The sequence below is a fragment of the Zeus faber genome (assembly GCF_960531495.2).
Source record: "Zeus faber genome assembly, chromosome: 4".
Taxonomy (NCBI): domain Eukaryota; kingdom Metazoa; phylum Chordata; class Actinopteri; order Zeiformes; family Zeidae; genus Zeus; species Zeus faber.
In genome coordinates this window covers 13,281,261-13,302,523 of record NC_137191.1, presented here as the reverse complement: position 1 = coordinate 13,302,523, position 21,263 = coordinate 13,281,261, and the positions used below count along the sequence as shown (strand labels likewise).

The 21,263-nt window shown below is 42.0% G+C and overlaps 2 protein-coding genes across 2 annotated transcripts; both read left to right on the top strand.

Annotated features, from left to right (window-relative positions):
- Nucleotides 1-897: 897 nt before the first annotated feature.
- Nucleotides 898-10,623, top strand: LOC307229181 (adhesion G protein-coupled receptor E5-like). The gene is made up of 18 exons (XM_079999108.1): nt 898-946; nt 1,046-1,096; nt 3,234-3,302; nt 3,385-3,534; nt 3,693-3,821; nt 4,221-4,364; nt 4,448-4,491; nt 4,629-4,739; nt 4,839-4,992; nt 5,127-5,246; nt 5,341-5,537; nt 5,779-5,973; nt 6,399-6,593; nt 6,686-6,903; nt 7,182-7,340; nt 8,097-8,265; nt 8,392-8,490; nt 9,871-10,623. The coding sequence occupies exons 2-18, from the start codon at nt 1,069-1,071 to the stop codon at nt 9,910-9,912; spliced, it is 2,223 nt and encodes a 740-aa protein (XP_079855234.1). The 5' UTR covers nt 898-946; nt 1,046-1,068; the 3' UTR covers nt 9,913-10,623.
- Nucleotides 10,624-12,003: 1,380 nt separating this feature from the next.
- LOC307228852 (long-chain fatty acid transport protein 1-like) lies at nt 12,004-19,220 on the top strand. The gene is made up of 14 exons (XM_079998678.1): nt 12,004-12,197; nt 12,423-12,595; nt 12,764-12,902; nt 13,035-13,290; nt 13,397-13,564; nt 14,195-14,264; nt 14,661-14,752; nt 14,874-14,983; nt 15,123-15,332; nt 15,408-15,534; nt 16,977-17,114; nt 17,480-17,644; nt 17,751-17,897; nt 18,082-19,220. Exons 1-14 carry the CDS (start codon nt 12,183-12,185, stop codon nt 18,237-18,239), a joined length of 1,968 nt encoding a protein of 655 aa, XP_079854804.1. The 5' UTR covers nt 12,004-12,182; the 3' UTR covers nt 18,240-19,220.
- Nucleotides 19,221-21,263: the final 2,043 nt, after the last annotated feature.

Genomic DNA, 21,263 nt, shown 5'->3' with positions numbered 1-21,263 from the left:
TTGCACTTCTGGAAATGACACATCCAGGGCTGATTCTTCCTGTAAAGAACTAGTCTAGCGCAACGCTGCTTTCACAATGATCCCCTCCACGACGATGAATTCACACCCACCCAGAAGGACATTTCATTTTGTGTGTTTTCTCTCGAGCAGGCTTGCTTGCCGTCCAGAAGGCTGAGAACGTGCAGAAAAGATCTCTAAGTAAGGCATGGTGAGGGGGCTGGATGTGTGGGAGAAAAGCTGGCCATGGAGGAGTGGGAAAGAACAGATATTCAATTACTTACTGGCACAACTTAAGTAGCAGCTGTTTAGATTAAGGGTTAGGCATGGCTTTCCCTCTGTGACCACCCCCCCAAACATTCTCTCTCTCTCTCTCTCTCTCTCTCTCTCTCTCTCTCTCTCTCTCTCTCTCTCTCTCTCTCTCTCTCTCTCGCCCTCCCTCTCCCTCTCCCCCCCCCCCCCCCCCCCCCCTTCCCCAGGAGGATGTGTTCTCTGAATAGCTATTGGAGCAGTGACCAGTGGTGAAAAGAGGAAATGTGAAACTGCACAATAGCTGAGGGCTCACGTGGGGAGAGAGGGAGTGGGAGGAGAAGTTGGAGAAAATACCCCCCCAAAAAAAACATATACTCAACATATATTTAAATGTGAAGATTCCTTACCACGCCACATAGAAATAACCTAGAGTAAATTGAGAGGCGGAGAGCGGGTGGAAGAGTAGGGCTGAGTAAGAGAGAGAGAGAGAGAAAGAGAGAGAGAGAGAAGTAGACAGAGAGAGAGAGAGAGAGAGAGAGAGAGAGAGAGAGAGAGAGAGAGAGAAGTAGAGAGAGAGAGAGCGGGGGTTAGAGAATTAGAGACAAAGAGTGAGGCGGGCTGAGAGGCTGAACTCTAGCCTGGGGGGAGACGCTGTGAAGGACTGAGGATCCACTGTTTCTCCTCAGCGCACTTACCGGTGGGGACTTTTTTTTACAAATGTATTTCTGAATTTCGCTCCTGTTTGGGGATTTTACGGACTCCACACTTGGGGACTCAACATAATTCTAACTTTCAGACTCCACTTCATCAACAGTTGTCATGTCTGGAAAGGCTCTTCTGATTGTGGGTAAGTCTATTCGTGAGAAGAAATGTGTTGAGAAAAGAGAGGGGAGTAGTATATATCTATCTATCTATCTACCTACCTGTCTGTCTGTCTGTCCGTCCGTCCGTCCGTCTGTCTGTCTGTCTGTCTGTCTGTCCATCCTCCTTCCATTCATCCTTCTATTTAGTTCTTGAGTGAGCACTTCACCTTCAAACAAGTCTCAAAAGATAACACATGGGTGATAGTTAATGATTTGACCTTTGACCTTTAAAATTCAAGTTAAAAAAAAAGCGTCAATTTCTACCACTGTAACTGAGATGCCAGCATTGACAAGAAAGCCATGTCACTTTCATAGCTGGGTTACAAAATACTTTGTGATGTAAATGAAATGGTGCCGAGTATTGAAAGCTTCTGTACGATACAATAGCAAACTTGTTGAAAGTTGATATATTAGTTCTAGAAGTTAACACATGTAAACCACGCTGAAAAGATATTATACGCCTGCGCGAGCGCCTCATGTCGATTACGCACATTTTAGTATTTTTTGTATTTTTAGAGCTTATACAGCTTATTGTCCGTAATCATCAGTCTCTACTTATTACATAGAATGTTTTAAAATTTGAAAATGAGAAGTTCTGTCTTTCACACAACAAAATATTTCTCTACTAAACCATCTTTCAAGCCCATTTAGATATTTACATGTTAGGTATGCTTTATATGCTGCTGGTCTATCTTTCTGTATACAACCTGTGCGTCTATTTAAGTGAAGCATTTTTGGATGCTTTTTGAGAAGGTGCTATATAAACAAAGTCTTTTTTTTTACTTACAGTAAGTGGGTGGTTTACAGGAAACTACAGACACTGCTCAGCACAGACAGATGCAACCTGCCTCAAGAATTCAACACATTAGAGGGGCTCAACAGAAGGCAGGACACATACATGAGGGAGACAAATTAAAAAAAACAAAACTGAATGATTAAAATATTAATCTGTGCAACTACTGAAAAATGATTTAACCTTCTATATTTGATCTATTTTTAGATGGCACTTCTTAAGGAAGAGCCGTTTAATGTATTTGTGACAAGAATACAAAGATCAGGCAAGTGGAGCATAACTAGTTGTGGTCAGTAAACTGTCGATAGTGATCCACAAAAAGGAACAGCACCCGCGGGTGGGAAAAAATCCCCACCACCTCAAGTGGCTGGGAGAAAAAAACAACAATCACTCCATCAGAGGAAGGCAACGTTTGGAGAGGAAAAAGTTACCATCGTAGCAACGATGAGGGTAAATGCGGATGTTGAAGAGGAAAAAAACGTTGCAGTTTACAGCGGAATTCTGGGATTGGTCGTGTGATCCACCCAACATTGACATTTTTATTAAATGTGTCCTTAGGATCAACAAAAAAACTATTCTTTAGGTATATCTGGCCTGGTTCACATCTGATTCATTTCGAAGCATGACTCACACACACTGTCCTGCACACATATACAGAGAGAGAGAGAGCGAGAGATAGCTCCGCAGTTCAATTCCTGATAATGCCCGGCCGCGACATGGATGTTTTGTCTCGTTATCTGAAAAGGCGTATGACCGAAGTCATCATCAACAAAAACACAGAGGACCCACTGTAGCTGAGCAAGTCAACGGTTCATGTGTCATCTGGAGGGGGAGAGTTGGCCATAGCTACACCAAAACCGCAGCGCCGGCCTGCCCACTAATCGTACTGTACTGTCGTTTTCTGGGGCAATGATATTGGGAGAGCCTGCTTGCGGCACTCCAGAAAGAAACCTCAGCAGAAAGGCACAGGCTAAATATGTGGAAAGAAGTCTGCAGGCATGCCTTGAACCACTCGAGAAAATACAACTTTTGTCAAACAGCAGCATTACACCTCCAGGGAGTAGTGCAATAATTAAGTAAGATAAAGTGGGAACAATATGTAGAAGAACGTTTTAGTGTCGTAAATAACTCGCCTTGTGAGATTGTCGTAGGGTGTGGAGTGCAAACTCGCAGATTTGAGATGGCCCAGAATTTCTCAATAGCAATTCCCGTGTACTGTATTAGGGCCGCATTTGGGGGCGTGTGAAAAGGTATTAATATTTATTATTTAATTATTATTTAAGTTTAATATTGTCCATCTCTCTCTCTCTCTCTCTCTCCCCCTACAGGGTTACTGTGTCTTAAAAGGGTCTCTTCCTGTGAAGAAGGCTTCCAGACAGTTTCTGGGAATTGCACCGGTAATGATCTGCTGTGATCCCCTTAATCCTGATCTCTCCTCGGTCGCCTTGTAGTTTACTGTAAATGTTTGTAAATCTCCAGATATAGATGAATGTGAGGATCTGTCAAACTACTGCGGTAACAACACAGCATGTTACAACACTCGGGGGAAATTCTTCTGCCAGTGCCTGACTGGTTTCAGGAATGAGAAGGGGCCGAAGAACTTCACTGCATTAGATGGACAATGTTCAGGTAAGGGTTTTATTTTTGGGCATGATTGTTGTGGTCTGCATGTGTGAGTGTGGGCAAGTGTGATACACATTCAATCATCAACGACCGTCTCATCTCCCTGTCTCTCTCCTTCACACGCACCCCACCCGCTTTGACCTTCCTCTATCTTTGCGTTGTAGACATCAACGAGTGCTTTGAAAACACAGATGACTGTGGTTCCAACACCGTCTGCCTGAACCTGATAGGAAACTACTCATGTACCTGTTTGCCAGGGTACACAAAGCTCATAGATGAGGGTGACTGCATAGGTGAGACTGCGCATGTTTTTCTACACATGTTAGATGTCTGATGGTGAAAATGTATTAGATCCTGAGATTATAATGACCCCCAAACTAACAATATGAGACTACGCTGTTCAGTAAATGCAATGCACTCAGTACTGGCCAATGCTTCAGATTCAGTCCAGGCATCGGCCCATCCCTGATTACAGTATTTTGTTGTAAGTGTTGAGAGTTCATAGTGTATAATGCATTTGAAAACTAGTACTAGCATTTGAACGAGTGAATAGCGTAAAGAAAGACTAATTTGGGCAAGGTGTATTTTAATATGAAGTCGGAACGTTTAGTAAAATGTGCAGATAAGCAGCTCTCAGCAGTGCACCGCCACCACTGTTACGACCATTCTCTTTTTCCTCTCTCCCAACCCAGATATTGATGAATGTGAAGATGAAAAAAATCAGAACCAAGACATTTGTGGGTCAAATGGCACTTGTAAAAATAGTGAAGGAAGTTACTGGTGTGAGTGTCCTTCTGGATATAGTACATACGGTAATGAAAAGACTCCATGCTCAGGTAAGTTCTGCTCCATTACATTTTCTCTAATATATTCTGTTCATCAAAGTCAGAACTCTTTGTATTCCTCTTTTCTACCCTAGAGTTGAAATGCGATCACTTTGGGGGAACGAGCGCTTCGTCACAGGTGACGTGTCTGCTTGGATGTTCAAAACCAATTCAAGAATTACAAGACAAATCATGATGATGTTGACTACACAATAACCCACTGCATCATTGCAACACTATTAAATTCCCTCTCTTTCTCTCTCTCTCTCTCTCTAGACTCTCAAAGGTCCAACAGATACTATATTGTCCCAGATGAGAAAAAGCTGCTTGGCTCTGTCTGAACCTGACCAATCAAGAAACAACACAAATGTAAAGGTGCTGCTGGAGGTAGGACACACACGCACGCACGCAAGCACGCACACATGCACACACACACATACAAACTGCTCATGCTTCCCCCTCCTGTGTGTTTGGCAACACACTTAGAGCTTGTTCGACTTGACGAAAGAGGCCCTGTCTTACGATCACCTGGGCAGCAGCATCGAGGTGAGCGGATTGCTCAGTGCTGTGGAGGATTCCTTGAAGTTCATTGGTCCACAGCTTGAAGAAAATCAAACCAACGTGAACACGAGCCAGACGGGTAAGAACATCCTTGACCGGATAGTAACCACAAGTTGACCAGAACAGATGAACAGCGTTCACACTAGTCCGCCTTTTTAATGAGATGAGAACTATGTCAACAGTCACTTGAAATTTGTTTTTATGTGCGTGTAGAGGCAAAGATTGTAGTGTGGAAGAGAGAGTCCATACCAACTGGGCCAATCCATCTGACCACTGAGAACGCTAGCCTTGACACAGACTGGAGAACTGCAACTGGGAATGGAGTGTACCCTGGTGAACTTCTCTTTGCTGTTATTTTTTCTCTTCCCTTTCGACACATAGTCCCTATCAGACAGAATTTTCTCACTTCTTGTTTTTCCAATCACAGGCTTTGCCTTGGCTGCGTTGGTGAGCTACAAGACCGTTGAAAAGGCTCTTGACTCTTTCCATCAGCTCACACCACACAAAAGGAATGGCATTGATCCCAGCTACCAAGTCTTCTCTCAAGTGGTGTCAGCTGTGGTCTCCAACCCTTCCACACAGCACTTGGACCCACCTGTCATCATCACCCTCAGGCACCTACAGGTAGACCCATAGACATTTTCCTCAAATAGATTTTTTCCAATCATCTTCTCTATTAATATTGTTTAATGAGATCATTACGGTGTCAGGTATGACTCTGTTGCAAGCGTCCTGGTAGGCATAGCCTAATTACTGTATACACAAACGGTGTCCCAAATATAGCTTTCTACCACTACTGCTTCCCCTTAACCACTACACCATTGAAGAGCAAGCAGTAGGTCAATAATGTGATTTGAATTTTTAGGAGAAGGAGGAGTCAAATCAGTTGAGCTACAACTGTGTCTACTGGAAAGCTGGCGTGCACAAGCAGGATGAGAGAGGGTCCTGGTCCACGGAGGGCTGCTCCCGAGACACCCAACTCTCCAACGCCACACACACTGTGTGTAGCTGTGACCATCTCAGTAGCTTTGCGGTGCTCATGGCCCTGTACCCGATGAAGGTGAGGAACAAACACACACACACACACACACACACACACACACACACACACACACACACACACACAGACACACAGACACACACATACACATACACATACACATACACATACACATACACACAGCGGCCAGGGATAGAAAGTGACTTTCACTCAAGTACTATACTAAAGTAGGATTTTGAGTTATTGCATTTTAGGGGACTTTATACTTGCACTCATCTTAATTTCCAAAGCTAATACGTTCATTTCGCTCCACTATATTTATTTGTCACTTCTGCAAGTCCTAATAATTTTACTAAAAAGGTTTTTCACGCATGCAATTGTATCAGTTTGTAAGAGGAGCTAACCTCTAAGTCTGAGCCCAAAGCCTAAATATACAGTACAGACACGCCCACACACACCTCAACCTGCTGTATTATTTTCTCTAGGATCCCTATGAGCTCATCTTGCTGACCAAGTTAGGCCTGATCGTTTCCCTGCTGTGCCTAGCAATGTGCATCCTAACCTTCAAGTTCTGCCGATCCATACAAGGGACACGCACCACCATCCACCTGCACCTCTGTGTTTGCCTGTTTGTAGCCAACCTTGTCTTCCTCACCGGCATTACCGCTACATCACCGAAGGTTTGAATAACCAGTGTGTTGCAGGCAGAAATACTCTAAACACATTTCGGCATTCTACCCAATTGTAAATGAGCTTCTGTACCACATTGCAGGGCGTCTGTAGGTTTGTGGCCGGACTGCTTCATTACTTCTTCTTGGGAGCGTTCAGCTGGATGCTGTTAGAAGGGGTGCAACTCTACCGCATGGTTGTCCTCGTATTCAACGCCACCATCCGGCCTCTCTACCTATATGCTGTGGGTTACGGAACGCCTTTGGCAATTGTAATCATTTCTGCCATCAGCAGACCAATGGGATACGGCACTGACGAATAGTAAGTGAGAAATTGAACAGAAATTAAGTGTGGAAAGATAGTCTCTATCTATGGGTTTGTGCTGGTCTGTGTGTCAACATACGATACAATTTCTACCAAACAGTTGGCATTTGGAGTGTAGTGAGTTTACTGTATGTGTATGTTTGTGAGTGCATGAGCATTTGTGTACAGTGTCACTAACACCAGTGCAATGACGCTGATTTTCTGATTTATTCCTTGAGTGGCCTACTTCAGTCACTTGAGCAGAGCTCTGATATGAACATGTGATACTCCTATAGCTGCTGGCTGTCTCTGGAAGGCGGCCTGATCTGGAGCTTCTTCGGCCCTGTGTGTCTCATCGTCATCCTAAATGTCTTCTTCTTCATCGTCACTGTTTGGAAGCTGGCCCAGAAGTTCTCAACCCTCAGCCCAGACCTCACCAACTTGCAGAAAATGAAGTCAGTCACTGTGTTGGTTACGCATGCATGTGTATGTCATAGAAAACCACCCTTTTGTTTCCGTGCAGTTGTCATTGTGTCGAGTATGTGTATTTGTTTTCACTGACCCTGCTTTTTGTTTTCACCATCGCTACACAAGAGGCTGTACTGTAAGGAATAAAACACCAGGCAGATTTGGAGACTAAGACAAAAGGAGAGAGAGAGAGAGAGAGAGAGAGAGAGAGAGAGAGAGAGAGAGAGAGAGAGAGAGAGAGAGAATGCAGGGAGTATTAAACGGGTTGAGGGGGTGTAGCGAAACAAGGGAGGCTGTCTTGAGAGTTGTCTCAGAGGACCATGGGAAGTAGACAGATGGAAAGAATGTGAGGAGGTTAGGAAGAAGAAATGTAAAGAAAGCTTTCATAGTACCGCAGTACACTGTTGGCAGGAACACTTAATCTTCCCTCCTCTTTCCCCCTCCTTTGGTCATTACTCTATATATCCTGTCTTTATATGGTCCATGGCCCTGGAGGCTTTGTGAGGCTCTCCAACCCCCATATTTTAATTGCAGATCTCCATGACTCACATGGACGGTCTGTTCTAAGAACAAAATTGCTAAAGGTCACAAATAAAGTGACAAGTTCCCATTCAACATTGTTATAAACAATGATGCTACACACGTAGTACACATAGATACAGACTGTCATTGTTAGCAAAATTATCAACTACACAGAAATCATCCTCACCCCCACTGTCCTCCTTCATTCCCCCCCCTTGCAGGGCCTTCACCGCCACAGCCATAGCACAGCTGTGTGTGCTGGGTCTAATGTGGGTGTCCGGCATCTTCCTGTTTGAAGGGGGCAGTTCAGTTCCACATTATATCTTCACGATCCTCAACAGCCTACAAGGCGCGCTACTCTTCATCATGCATTGTCTGCTGTCCAAGCAGGTAAGCTGAGTAACTGGTGTGTCTGCTTGTGTCCTTTGAATGCTGAGAAAGACATCTATAGAAATTGAAGTGGGATTGCTGGCAAGCGATTATAGATACTAAATGATATTCTGCTGCCTCCTACAGATCAGAGATGAGTACACCAATTTCATGCGCTGCATCTGCAGGCAGCAGAGGAAGAGATATTCTGAGTTCAGCAGTACCAACCGCTCCAGCCAGTCACAGGTAGGATTCACTGCAATAACATTTAAATCTGTTTTTGTCTCACTTCACCCCTTTGAGAATCATCCATTTTGTACAGATACAAACATACAGTAAATATATATATATATATATATATATATAAGGTAAAACAAAGTAACAAAAGTCTACACAAAATAAGAGATAATATATATATATATATATACACACATAGATACATAAAAAAACACGGATAATAAACACGCACGCACGCACGCACGCACGCACGCACGCACACACGCACACACACACACAGTATATATACAGTGGTGGAGGAAGAACTCACATTTTACATAAGTAAGACTACAAATACCCTGACACAAAATTACTTCAGTAAAAGAGAAATTACAGCATTCACATTTCTACTAATGTAAAACTATATACGGGTATGTGCTTGGTCTTAAATGTATTTGAAGTATTAAAAGTAAAAACACTTGGTGATAATAGGGTTTAAAATACCACTGTAGCTCTCCGCGATGAGTAATCCTAAATCCTAAATCCATAAATCCAGTCCCTGATTTTTTGTAAACTGGAATAATAGTCGAGTACCAGAAACTGAATATATTTATGTGGGTAGATACTTGAAAAATGAACTTGAGCACAGCGTCAGTCGACTAACATTTTCAAATGAGTAATAATAATAATAAATAATATTCATCTCCTCCACCGTGGACTTGTCTGGATGAATCACCGTGCACTTACGTCACTCAAGGTTTCTCTTGCGCCAGTTAGTCCCAGCCCTGGAGTCAGAGCTAAAAAGGTTCCTCAAAACAGAGTTCTAAGAACTATGATCTATATATATATATATATATATATATATATATATATTTATATATATATTATTATTAATCTTTTTTTTTTCAATGTTAATTGAATGAATAAGTTAATGTGCGACCCGTTAATCCCGGTGCGCTGTCCCGATGCGAGGATGCGAGGCCGTGCCTTACGAAAGTCGGAACTAACTTTTAAATGACACCTTGTATATCTAGTATTAGTGAAGATTCAGCACCTGGATTGATTATTTCTCGCCTCAAATTTGTTCAGAAACTGATCTTGGGGGACTGATGAGGTAAAATAAGTGAAAGTTACGCAGTAAATACAACATGGAACTCACGCTGAAACCACATTGGCTGAGTTCCAGTGCAGTGTGAATACAACCAGAAAAAAAGCCCTTGAAGGTATTTGGTTCGCGGGGGGCCTCCCCAGTTCCTAGTTCCCCTCAGGGAGTCCCGAAAACTGTTCGGTGGGAAAACGTCAAATTTACAAGCCTTGTGACTATTGTGTATGTTTGTGTGTGTATGTGTGTGTGTGTGTGTGTGTGTGCGCGCGCGCGTGTGTGTGTGTTAATCTGTTTTGAACTCTTAGGCATCTCCGAGTGCTCAGCTGACAAGTGAATCTCATATATGAAGAAGTCCACTTCAGGGTCAAACCATCTACGATACGTTTCATTCAGGGATGCTTGAATAAAGGTTAAGGTACTTTATCATCTTTATCATCTGGCCAAACATATCATGATAATGTCATAAGCTGTAGTCCTGTAGATACAGAATGTTGAATAGAAAGTATTTATTTAAAATAAAGAATATTATGTAGCCTATAAGGACCAATGCTCCATTTAAGCTTAAATAACGACACAAAATCTTAATGCCAAATTTAGGCTGGAATGATTTTATGTAATAAAAAAGGATTTGTGTGGAAATCAGTGAAGGTCAAACCTGCACAATGTATTGTATTGTATTCTTTTTTTTTTAAAGAATATTTTAAAACATAAAAGCAGCCACTAGAAGCCCATTGGAACTGGAACCACCAGTGGAGGCAAATCTTGTGTGCAAAGAAAGTGATAACAGCAAAAAAATAAACTATTATGCTACAGAACAAACATTTAATTGTATTGCACTTTTCCTTTTCACGGCCAACAGATGTACTAATTTTTTTGTATTCAATGTGAAGAGTAGTACTTTGAGAATGTAAACATGCTGTCATTGGAATTTATTTTAGGTTGAATATATGCAAAGTTTTTTTTTCTATTTTTCTACTGTGTTTTTGGTACTGTTTTCTTTTTTTTACTTTTGCTATCAATTTAAATAAAGCACAAACACCGACTGTATATCAACCCTGCAAAAACTGTCTCTTGATTCTTTCACCTGTGCCTGCATGCCCAAACACTCAAGGTGATATAAGTGAGATCTTGTGTGTGTGTGTGGTGTGTGTGTGTGTGTGTGTGTGTGTGTGTGTCTCTGTGTGTGTGTGTGCATTTATTTGTTTTGCATAACCCTACGGTGTTGCAAAAATCTTTAGAATTGGGCTTTCCTGTCATAATTATATAGATGATATTATTCTGATTAGGATTAGGGACCTGGCCAAGCTGCTGCCCTGAAGGAGGGTAGACAAGAATATTCTATTCTTTTTGACGCACCCAATCAGGGAGAAAAACCAGAATTTATTCAATGCAGAGAGCTGTTCATGTGAATAAGCTCAAGGCGAAGCAGCACAGGTCATTCATCAAACCACTACCAGCGACCATTAGAAGATAGTGGAACAACTGAAATTCTTAGCCTTTCAGGACTACAATGTAATCAAAACACCGTGTGCATGGTGGACCACATTCCTGGTGATTAGCTATTTGCATAAACTATTAATTCAAGTCAAGTGAAGTTAGTCATTTAGTAATTAGCAATTATAACATTATAAGAATTTGTAGGGAAAGTAGTTTTTTTTTAACTTCTAGTTTTTCGTGCAACCTATGTATGCTCTGGCATAGCGACATGAGTAATACAACATAGACAATTAATTATATAATTTAATTATAGAACCCAGAATTGCGATTGTGGCGCCGCCCCTTGCGGCCGCCTGCGTGAGCACCTTGTGTCGATTACGCACATTTTAGTATTTTTGGTATTTTTAGAGCTTATAGAGCTTATTGTGCGTAATCACCGGGTGTCATGACATTTCACTACATATATGTATGACCGTATGTATATGAATGTGACAAATAATCTCTTGAACTTGAACTTGAGGTGTACCTCACTTCACAGGAGTTAGGCTCATTGTTTCCCTCTGCAGACTTGCATTGAGCGATCACAGTCAGCCTGCTGCTATCGTGGAACTTGACTCACTGGGATGAAGTTGCTATTGACCTTCTTGGTGTGAATTGTACGTAACTAGTTAGAGTGGCGCAATTTTCATCAGTCAAAAGCTCAATGTGGTAAAGAAGTTAGCGATTTCAATTAACTAAATTTGGTTACGTATACATTGTGTTTTATCGATCGAAGTGACGTGATTCGAAGGGAGGCTCCAGGCCCCGCTGACCCTCAAGGTGCAAGTGTCCAGTTCGCCTACTCCCATGTGTTTTAAAGTGGGAGGAAACCCTGGAACGCAGGCTTTTTTTTCAAACTGACAGGACAGGACAGGACCTGGCAGGGCGGGCTGGGCTACCGTTCAACAAGTGCGTAGACTCTTTGGCTTCGTCACGTACTGGAACTCTCTATGGACCACACTTCTGCTAACATGTATTATCATCTGCATTCTACGGTGACTTATTGAATTGGGGAGTTTACCTTGTTTACCGAATGTCTTAATTATGAATCCTAACAGAAAGTATAGCGCTCAATGAGCAAAAAGCTCTCAATTTTTTATCAAGGAGTTTTCATTTGCAACTTGATTGACCAGCATTTAAGATGTTTTTTTCAAAGGTAAGACTTTTGATGTGTTTTGTTACATTTCGTTGTGTTATGTGGTACTTTGAGATGCATTTTGTTTGTAAAAAGCTAAACATCGATCAAATTTGTTAGTTTAATTTAAACAAGTATTGACTTCAGGTTTTCCCTGACCTTTAATCGTTTGTCCCCATAATTTTCTTCCTTAATTCATCTTTTTTGTGTTTTCCCTCTGTGTGTCCCTCCTGGGTATCCATATAGATCACGCGTCTGATGAGTGTTATCATAGTGTGCCTATGTTTCACGGGAGTGGTATGGCTGTGCTCCGTCCCCTGGGTCTGGAGCCTGTTGTCTGGGCTGATTTTGTACGTAGCCTGGGGGGGTTCCTGGAGGTTCCTCTATGTAGCTCTTTGCACCATCAAGAGAGACCTCATGTGAGTAGTGTGCATGTCTGAGTTTGTCAGTGTGTGTTTGTATGCTGTTCAATTATGCAACTACACCTTCCTGAGCTTCATGAATTTTTATTTTTTATCCCAGCATTCCTAATGCATTGTTCATTCATAAGCCATCCCTTCCCTTTCATCCTTCTTGTTCCATCTTAGGTGTCTTGCTGTTATATTGCGGGTAAAGTCAAGCCTGTACCGGTACCAGCGCAATGGCTGCACCATCCCTGCCTTGTTTGCCCAAGTGGTGGCGCTGCACCCAGACAAGCCTGCTCTGATCTATGAGGCCACAGGAGAGGTTATGGGGCCAGCAAACTAAAAAAATCAAATTGAATTATTATTATTATTTTTTTTACCCAGAATGTACCAAATCTATACTATGCAAAAAAAATTTTTTTAAATATTTTTCTTTTGTTTGTTTTAATTTTAGGTTTGTAGTTACAAAGAATTGGCAGAGCAATGCTATGCTGTGGCCCATTGGGCATTGGCCCAGGGTTGGTCTGAAGGAGATGTAGTGGCTTTATACCTAGAAAGTTGCCCCCTATTGGTGGTGCTGTGGTTGGGTCTGGCAACAATCGGTGTGGAGGCTGCACTCATCAATCACAATCTACGACAGCATTCTCTGCTGCACTGCGTGGGCGTGTCCAGGCCCCGGGCAATGGTGTTTGGCACAGAGCTCACTGACGGTAAGAATACAGCAGGCGTCTCTGCAATTGCTAGGTGTGTGAACCTGATGCAAAGAATGTATTTCCTGTATATTTGTTAGACGTGTGTTTGTCGCTCCTCTCCAAGCTGTGTTGGAGGTACGGGGTTCCCTGGAGCCCTCAATGGCGCTTTTCAGCAGCGGGAAGCAGAGTGACAAGGCCAACTTGTCCAGTTTAGCTGCAGAGCACCTGGACCCTGTGCTGGCCTGCTCACCAACAGATCCCCCACAACATAAACTAAGCAAGGGATTCAATGGTGAAAGTCTTTATAATATTTCTGTGAAAAATGTGTTTGAGTGTGTACAGTATGTGTACCCACAGGACAACTAGCGCTGCCATATCATTTGATATTACAAAATAGTAGCAATAATAAGCAAGTCTTTGCTTGTCAGAGAATTTTTCTGACATGGAAAGATTCCTTTACACCCACATTCATTCTCTCTCTGACACACACACACACACACACACACACACACACACACACACACACACACACACACACACACACACACACACACACACATACACACACACACACAGCCACACCCACAGCCACATATTATATACAATTTCAAATGTGGACAGTTTTGCATTCATTTCTTTCAAAACATTTTTGGCAAATAATTGTTCATATTTATGGATATATTTTGGTGTGTGTGATGATGGCATTGACAATGTTCAAGTCTTTGCTTGGAGGACTTCTATACAGTATGGCAAGGACTAGAAAACAGTGAGAGGGAGACAAATGGAGAAAAACATCACACTACATGACAACTACGTGTGACACTGAACAAAGTCTGAAACTGACATAGCGTGAATCCTCTTCACACTCCAGGTCCTAACCATATTGCTTTTCTTGCCAAATCACTCATGTAACCCCATATAGACAGGCTGTTCTACATCTACACCTCAGGTACTACAGGGATGCCAAAGGCAGCCATTGTCGTGCACAGTCGGTAAGTTACCCTGGGTCTTAGTTTTAGCATTACACATTCCATTTCTAACCAAAACTAAACACAAACATAATATGATATTTAGGATGCATGTGTTAATGTTTACGCAACAAAGGGCAATTGCTCAGCAATGGCCCTCTGCACATGTAGTTGCAGTTAATCATTTGCATAGATTTTTTGGCCTTTTGGTATTAGGAATGCCAAGCTACATGGCACTGAAATGTGACTTGCGTTTTATCCTAACATCATGACACAAGCCATCCCATCAAAGGTGATTTGAATTCAAGTAACAATTTGGAAATCAAAGAATTACCATCATGCCTTAGTTGACATGAGCGATATACACTACACGTTTGCTGTCTCAATAAAGAATAGATTTGTGCTTTAATTGTTTATTAGATACTACCGTATTGCTGCTTTCGGCTTCCACTCCTTTGGTCTGAGACACGATGACATCATATATAACTGTCTCCCCCTCTACCACTCTGCAGGTATGCAACTGTCCTTTTCTGTAATTGTTCTTCACTCTTCCATCTTTTGCATCTGGGGCATTTCCCCAAATGATATTCATCACTCCTAATATTGATTCATTGTGTATGTGTGTGTCTGCAGGTAATATAATGGGAGTAGGGCAGTGTTTGCTTTTTGGACTAACTGTCGTTATAAGGAAGAAGTTCTCTGCCAGTCTTTTCTGGGATGACTGTGTGAAATACAAATGCACTGTGAGTACATAGGTGACAACTCCTTGGTGTGTCCTGTGTGTTCCATCCATCCTTTCTAAATTGCTTTTGGCCAATATTGATATCAGGAGGTACTTTTTTTAATGAATTGTGTATGTATGTTTGTGTGGCCGATATCCAGGTAATTCAATACATAGGTGAGATCTGCCGTTACCTGCTGACACAGCAGGCTTCTCCCTCCGAGGCCCATCACCTTGTGCGTGTTGCCATGGGAAACGGCCTGCGTCCTTCAGTCTGGAATGAGTTTGTCCAGAGGTTCAGAATACGACGAGTTGGGGAGTTCTATGGAGCCACAGAATGCAACTGTAGTCTCATCAACATAGATGGAAAGGTGTGTGTCTTTGTGCTGGTATGTGTATGTTTGTGTTGTATTTGTTTTAAATGTATTATTACTCTATGTGTCCAGGTGGGGGCGTGTGGCTTCAACAGCTGCATCCTGCCCAGTTTCTATCCCATCAAACTGGTCAGGGTGAAGGAGGAGAGCATGGAGTTACTCAGGGATGCACAAGGACTCTGTGTTCCCTGTACACCTGGTAGGACGGACACACACACACACACAGACAGACAGACAGACTTTCAGACACACACCTATGTCACTTTCAGTGTTTGCGCATGCAGGCACAGGTGAAAGAATCAAAATAATCAGTTTTTGCAGGTTTAACCATGGTTTCACTGATTGCCACACAAATCCTTTTTTATTACATAAAATCATTTCAGCCTAAATTTGGCATAAAGATTTTGTGTTGTTATTTAAGCTTAAATGGAGCATTGGTCCTTATAGGCTACATAATATTGTTTATTTTAAATAAATACTATCTATTCAACATATCTACAGGACTACAGCTTATGACATTATCATGATATGTTTGGCCAGATGATAAAGATGATAAAGTACCTTAAACTTTATTCAAGCATCGCTGAATAAAACGTACCGTAGTTGGTTTGATCCTTGCCTGTTGTGCTAATGACAAAACATTTCTGCTAAACCAGATAAGAAAACCCCTTAAACAGAATTGTTAACAGTGGGGGTGGTCTCGAGTGTCGAGGGCAGAAGTTGACTTCTTCATATATGAGATTCACCTGTGTGCTGACCACTCGGAGATGCCGAAGAGTTCAAAACAAAACAAAAACACACACACACACGGACAAACAAACAGAAACACACGCACAAACATACATTGTGTATGTTTGTGCGTGTGTTTTTGTTTGTTTGTCACAAGGCTTGTAAATTAGACGTTTTCCCACTGAACAGTTTTCGGGACTCCCTGAGGGGAACTAGGAACTGGGGAGGCCCCCCGAGAACTAAATACCTTCAAGGGCTTTTTTTCTGGTTGTATTCACACTGCTTTGGAACTCTGAAGTGACGCCAGCCAATGGGGTTTCAGCGTGAGTTCCATGTTGTATTTACTCCGTAACTTTCACTTATTTCACCTCATCAGTCCCCCCAAGTTCGGTTTCTGAATAAATTTGAGGCAAGAAATAATCAATCCAGTTGCTGAATCTTCACTCATACTAGATATACAAGGTGTCATTTAAAAGTTAGTTCCGACTTTCGTAAGGCACAGCCTCGCATCGGGACAGACCACCGGGATTAACGGTTTGCACATTAACTCATTCATTCAATTAAGGTTGGAAAATAAAATACATAATTATTGTTTTGTTTTACCACTGAGTGTACGTGGGCTGGTCCGCACCCATAGCAATGCAACTCGACCGGGCTGACTCCTTTTCATAGTTATAAGAAGCTTTTGGAGGAACCGTCCCTTTTTTTACGTCCACACTGCAGGAACTAGGAGCGATCGTAGTTCTTAGAACTCCGTTTAAGGAACCTTTTTAGCTCCTACTCCAGGGCAGGGACTAACCTTGAGTGACGTAAGTGCATCGGTGATTTGTCCAGACGGGCCCACGGTGGAGGAGATAAATGGAAAGTAAAAGGAAATAATGGAGGACAAAAAGTGATGACAATTTCCTGCAGGTGAGCATGGCGTGTTAATGGGGTGCATCAACCAGGACGACCCTTTCAGGAGGTTTGACGGCTACGCTGATGAGGAGTCGACAGCAAAGAAAATAGCTCACAATGTCTTCAAGATGGGAGACGCTTCCTATGTTTCAGGTAATAGATTATTTTTTATTCGATTACTAGCATCAAATTGTTAACTTTTAAGTTGTGTGAGGACCTTGGCCATGCTGTCCTCTCTTGAAAATCGTTTTTTTTAGACCGCATGTCATCAACAATAATGAAAAATTGTACATTATATTTTATTGTCTTACAGAATAACATTACATACAATTGTGTGGATTAATTAAGCATTGTGGTTTTCAAATTAATTTTAAGATTCAACAATATATTGCGCTGCGTTAAATTATGAATGAAATGTATTTATGGATTTTTAAAATACAAAGTTATAGAAATGCTGATGATGGCATTGATTATGGCAACAACAAAATTGTTATTATTATTTTAATCCTTCTCTCTAGGTGATGTGCTTGTGATGGATGAGTACGGCTACATCTATTTCAAAGACCGCTGTGGGGACACGTTTCGTTGGCGAGGGGAGAACATCTCCACCACAGAGTTGGAAGGAATCCTCAGCAAGCTGCTGGGGCAGACTGACGTAGCCGTGTACGGAGTGTCCGTACCAGGTACTGACACCACACTGACAGGACAGAGCAGAGACAGAGACAAACTAATAAAATGCTAAATCTTACTGCCTGTCCCTCTGCCTTCCTGTCTCTCACTTTGTCTCAGGTGTGGAAGGAAAAGCCGGCATGGCTGCAATAGCTGAAAGAGGAACACCGTTTGATGTTGAGGCCTTCCTGTTCACCATCAAAAAGGCCCTGCCTTCCTATGCACGACCCGTTTTCCTCCGACTTACGCCTCATGTAGACACCACTGGTGAGGGTACAAACACACACACACACACACACACACACACACACACACACACACACACACACACACACACACACACACACACACACACACACACACACACACACACACACACACACACACACTTACATTCATGTGCCTATTTGTAAAAATATAGACAACATCTCTTTTCTCTCTCCGACCTTAGGCACATTTAAAATTCAGAAGACGCGACTGCAGCGGGAAGGATATGATCCACAGCGCTGCGTTGATCCGATCTATTACTTGAACAGCCGTGCTGGACGTTATGAAATTCTCACACAACAAGTGTATCAAGATATCACAGAGGGGAGGGTGTGTCTATAAGAAAGGAGAGTGAGGAAGAGATTTCGATTGAGAATGTAAAATAAGAGAGGAATAACAGCAATAACACTTGATAGAAGACTTTCATCTCAAACACAAATGTTATTTCCTCCTATTGATGAGGGTTTTTCTTTTTTTAATTCCAAAACAGTCTTCTCCGTTTTCCAGTGGCTTGTGCGTGTTATATTTGAATGAATGACATGATTTGGGGTTTTTTTTTAATCTCAAGCGGAAAAAAGTAAAGACTGAGAAAGAAACATGCGTACATGATTTTGGACATTATATTTTGATAGTACATGCCCGTTCAAAAGACTTTCTACTACATTTTAACAAAATGTCACTGATTCGGTTCCACAATGGAAGATTAAACTGCTGGTTCAAGACGTGCACCAGGGAAACACACTCTTTGTGACTCAGTCACAGAGCCCTGAAGCCCCCCCCCCCCCCCCCCCCCCCGCTGTTCATTGAAAGTTTATTAATATTGCGTTGCGGGTCCAAATTGCACCAAATTTGACATTGCACAACCTTGAAGTGTGAGTGTGAAGTAGATCGGATGAACGGTTGTCAAGATAATTGAAGGACATACCTTCAGACAGACAGAAATTCCTGCCTTTATATTTAGATAAGCATACAGACTGAAGAGATATCGCAAATTGGGCCTTTCAGAAAAATAAACACAGATTTGGATGAGGTTAATAGCTTTTGTGCATCCGGAACTATTAAGTAATGGACAGCAATGTGGGCCCCTTAATCAATTCCCACTTCCATCTCAGATAAATACTCATAAACCTCCAATGTTATTCTCAGCGATTTTAAGTTTCTTTCTTGGAATATTTCCCCAGTCACTGTGTGCATTTTATTTTCTTCCATGGTTCTTATATGGTGTTCTACTCCGTAAGATATGCATTGTATGTAAATTCGGCTACATTCAATTATTAGCTATTGTGTCTGGACATGGAAATGAACATTTGTAATAAAGGACTGCTCGATCCACAAATTCCTACACTTCTTCTGTGGGACATAAATTATGAGAGAAGGGAAGACTTGGAAGACTTTTTGTTTGTCTAGAAGTTATTTTAACAATGAGTGACAGTATTCCCGGTTAATGGTTTATATCAATAAACCATCGGAATGTTTTCACACTCCACACCCAGGGCAGATTGATCTGTAGAGGCATTTCAAATGATTAAATACAAGTCAACTGCATGGAAAGCGGCTCTTCACTTTGATAGGCTAAAAACTCAGAACTTGCACTAAACCAGCCTGCATGGCCTGTACATACTGTAGAACATGTGAATGTTCACATAATGAAAATCACATTAGTGTCACTGTGTTATCACTGTAAATTCCTTTAGGCTATTGTTACTTATGTGTTTGAGGTCTATGTGTTTAGGGATTTTTGGTGGGGATTTTGGTTCGGGATTTTTAGGGTGTAGCGTTTCCTGAATTTTCCACTGGAGATTAATAAAGTCCCATCTTATCTTATCTTCAGCACCTGGAATGCACCAGGGGACAGCAACACCAACAATTGATACTCCACAGGTCTCTACAACTTGTAGAGTGTTGTGTATACTTCTGGTATAATAAGTCTGGGGGTGTAAGAAAGAGCTTGTTTGTTCAAGCTGTCAGATACCATTTCCTTACATTGTTTTCTGGCAGGTGACATGTGGAAACATATTTTGGGCGGCACCCAGATTCTTGTTTTTTTCCATAGACCCACACCTATGGAATCAAATAACAGTCATTAATATTTTGAGCTTGCGAAATGGTTTGTGAATGTGTTATGATGTTTTGCAGCTGTATAAATCTTGTGTGCATGAGTGAAAATGTTTTGTGCACAGATATAATTTGCACATGTGTAAAAGGTATTTGTAGCTGTAGAAATTTGCTCCACCGTCCACACGTGCACAAAAGACTTCTGCAGCTGCAAAACTGTATTATACATTCACAAACCATTTCACAAGCTCAACATTTTATTTGATTCCATGCACACCCACACACAATCACCGCATGTTTGTGGATTTGGGTGTTTGAGATTGCCTCTTTAATTCTCTGTCGCAATGTAGCTTGAATGTTATTCTCCCTTGTAAGTCGCTTTGGATAAAAGCGTCTGCTAAATGACTAAATGTAAACGTAAATGTAAATGTAAATTCATAAGAAGTGTCGGTGGACGTGTGGCTGTAAAGTGATCGTCATTTTACATCAAAATGATTCCCTTAAGGAAGAATACCCCAGACCCCCAAAGTCGTCTCGGTTTTCTCTGCCAATCCCCTTCAGGTTTCATGTAAGACCACCTTATTTTATAGGGGTAATAATAATAATAATAATAATAATAAAATATGAATAATAGAAAGGTATAGAGATAGCGTCTGGGTCTCTGTAGCTTAGTTATTTTCTTTATGGCAACATACTTTCAGCTGGGCTGCGGGCCACGAATTTGGCAAATTGTGGGGTTTTTATTGTATATATATATATATATATAGTTTGTTTTTGTTTTTAAATGTTTTTTTCTTCCTAAATACATATAGGCTCTCCTTCGAACGACCTAGCTTGTGTGTATGTGTTGCACTTATCGCCATTCACACGTCAGCACGCTGCTAGCCTCGAATATCGGGCGTGCTCTTCGCCTCATTTCGACCTAAAGGCTTTTGGAGTTTATCTCTCACTGGCTTCCATCGGCGGTGAGAAGAATTACCTTTGTCTCGTTATTTCTCGCCGCAGGTACAAGCAACCCGCCCCATCAACACCTTGACGTTACACGCGAACGCGAACGCGAACGCGCACCCCTCCGACGCGCCCGCAGCCTTCTGGCACCTTCGACTGACCGGACACAGCCGGGCCCGGTCTTAAAGGGGAGGCGACGCGGCGCCGTCTGAGCGACACGAACGGCGCTTGCGGAAAACAACACTGGAATCTGGCGCAAAGTAGAAATGGGCGCAGTTCTCTAGTCAAGCGCGGAACCTAAATGGACAACTGCTGTTGTAAAGCAGCCACTTCACTTCCCAGCCCGAAACCCCACCTCCCCTT

What these genes read in the sequence shown, in the direction of transcription:
- LOC307229181 (XM_079999108.1), top strand. Translation starts at nt 1,069, where the DNA reads ATGTCTGGAAAGGCTCTTCTGATTGTGG. An exon ending in TGAAAAGACTCCATGCTCAG is followed by an intron (nt 4,365 to 4,447) that starts GTAAGTTCTGCT and finishes TTTCTACCCTAG; the next exon opens with AGTTGAAATGCGATCACTTT. An exon ending in GAACGAGCGCTTCGTCACAG is followed by an intron (nt 4,492 to 4,628) that starts GTGACGTGTCTG and finishes CTCTCTCTCTAG; the next exon opens with ACTCTCAAAGGTCCAACAGA.
- LOC307228852 (XM_079998678.1), top strand. An exon ending in ACTAAGCAAGGGATTCAATG is followed by an intron (nt 13,565 to 14,194) that starts GTGAAAGTCTTT and finishes AACCCCATATAG; the next exon opens with ACAGGCTGTTCTACATCTAC. An exon ending in GTACGGAGTGTCCGTACCAG is followed by an intron (nt 17,645 to 17,750) that starts GTACTGACACCA and finishes ACTTTGTCTCAG; the next exon opens with GTGTGGAAGGAAAAGCCGGC.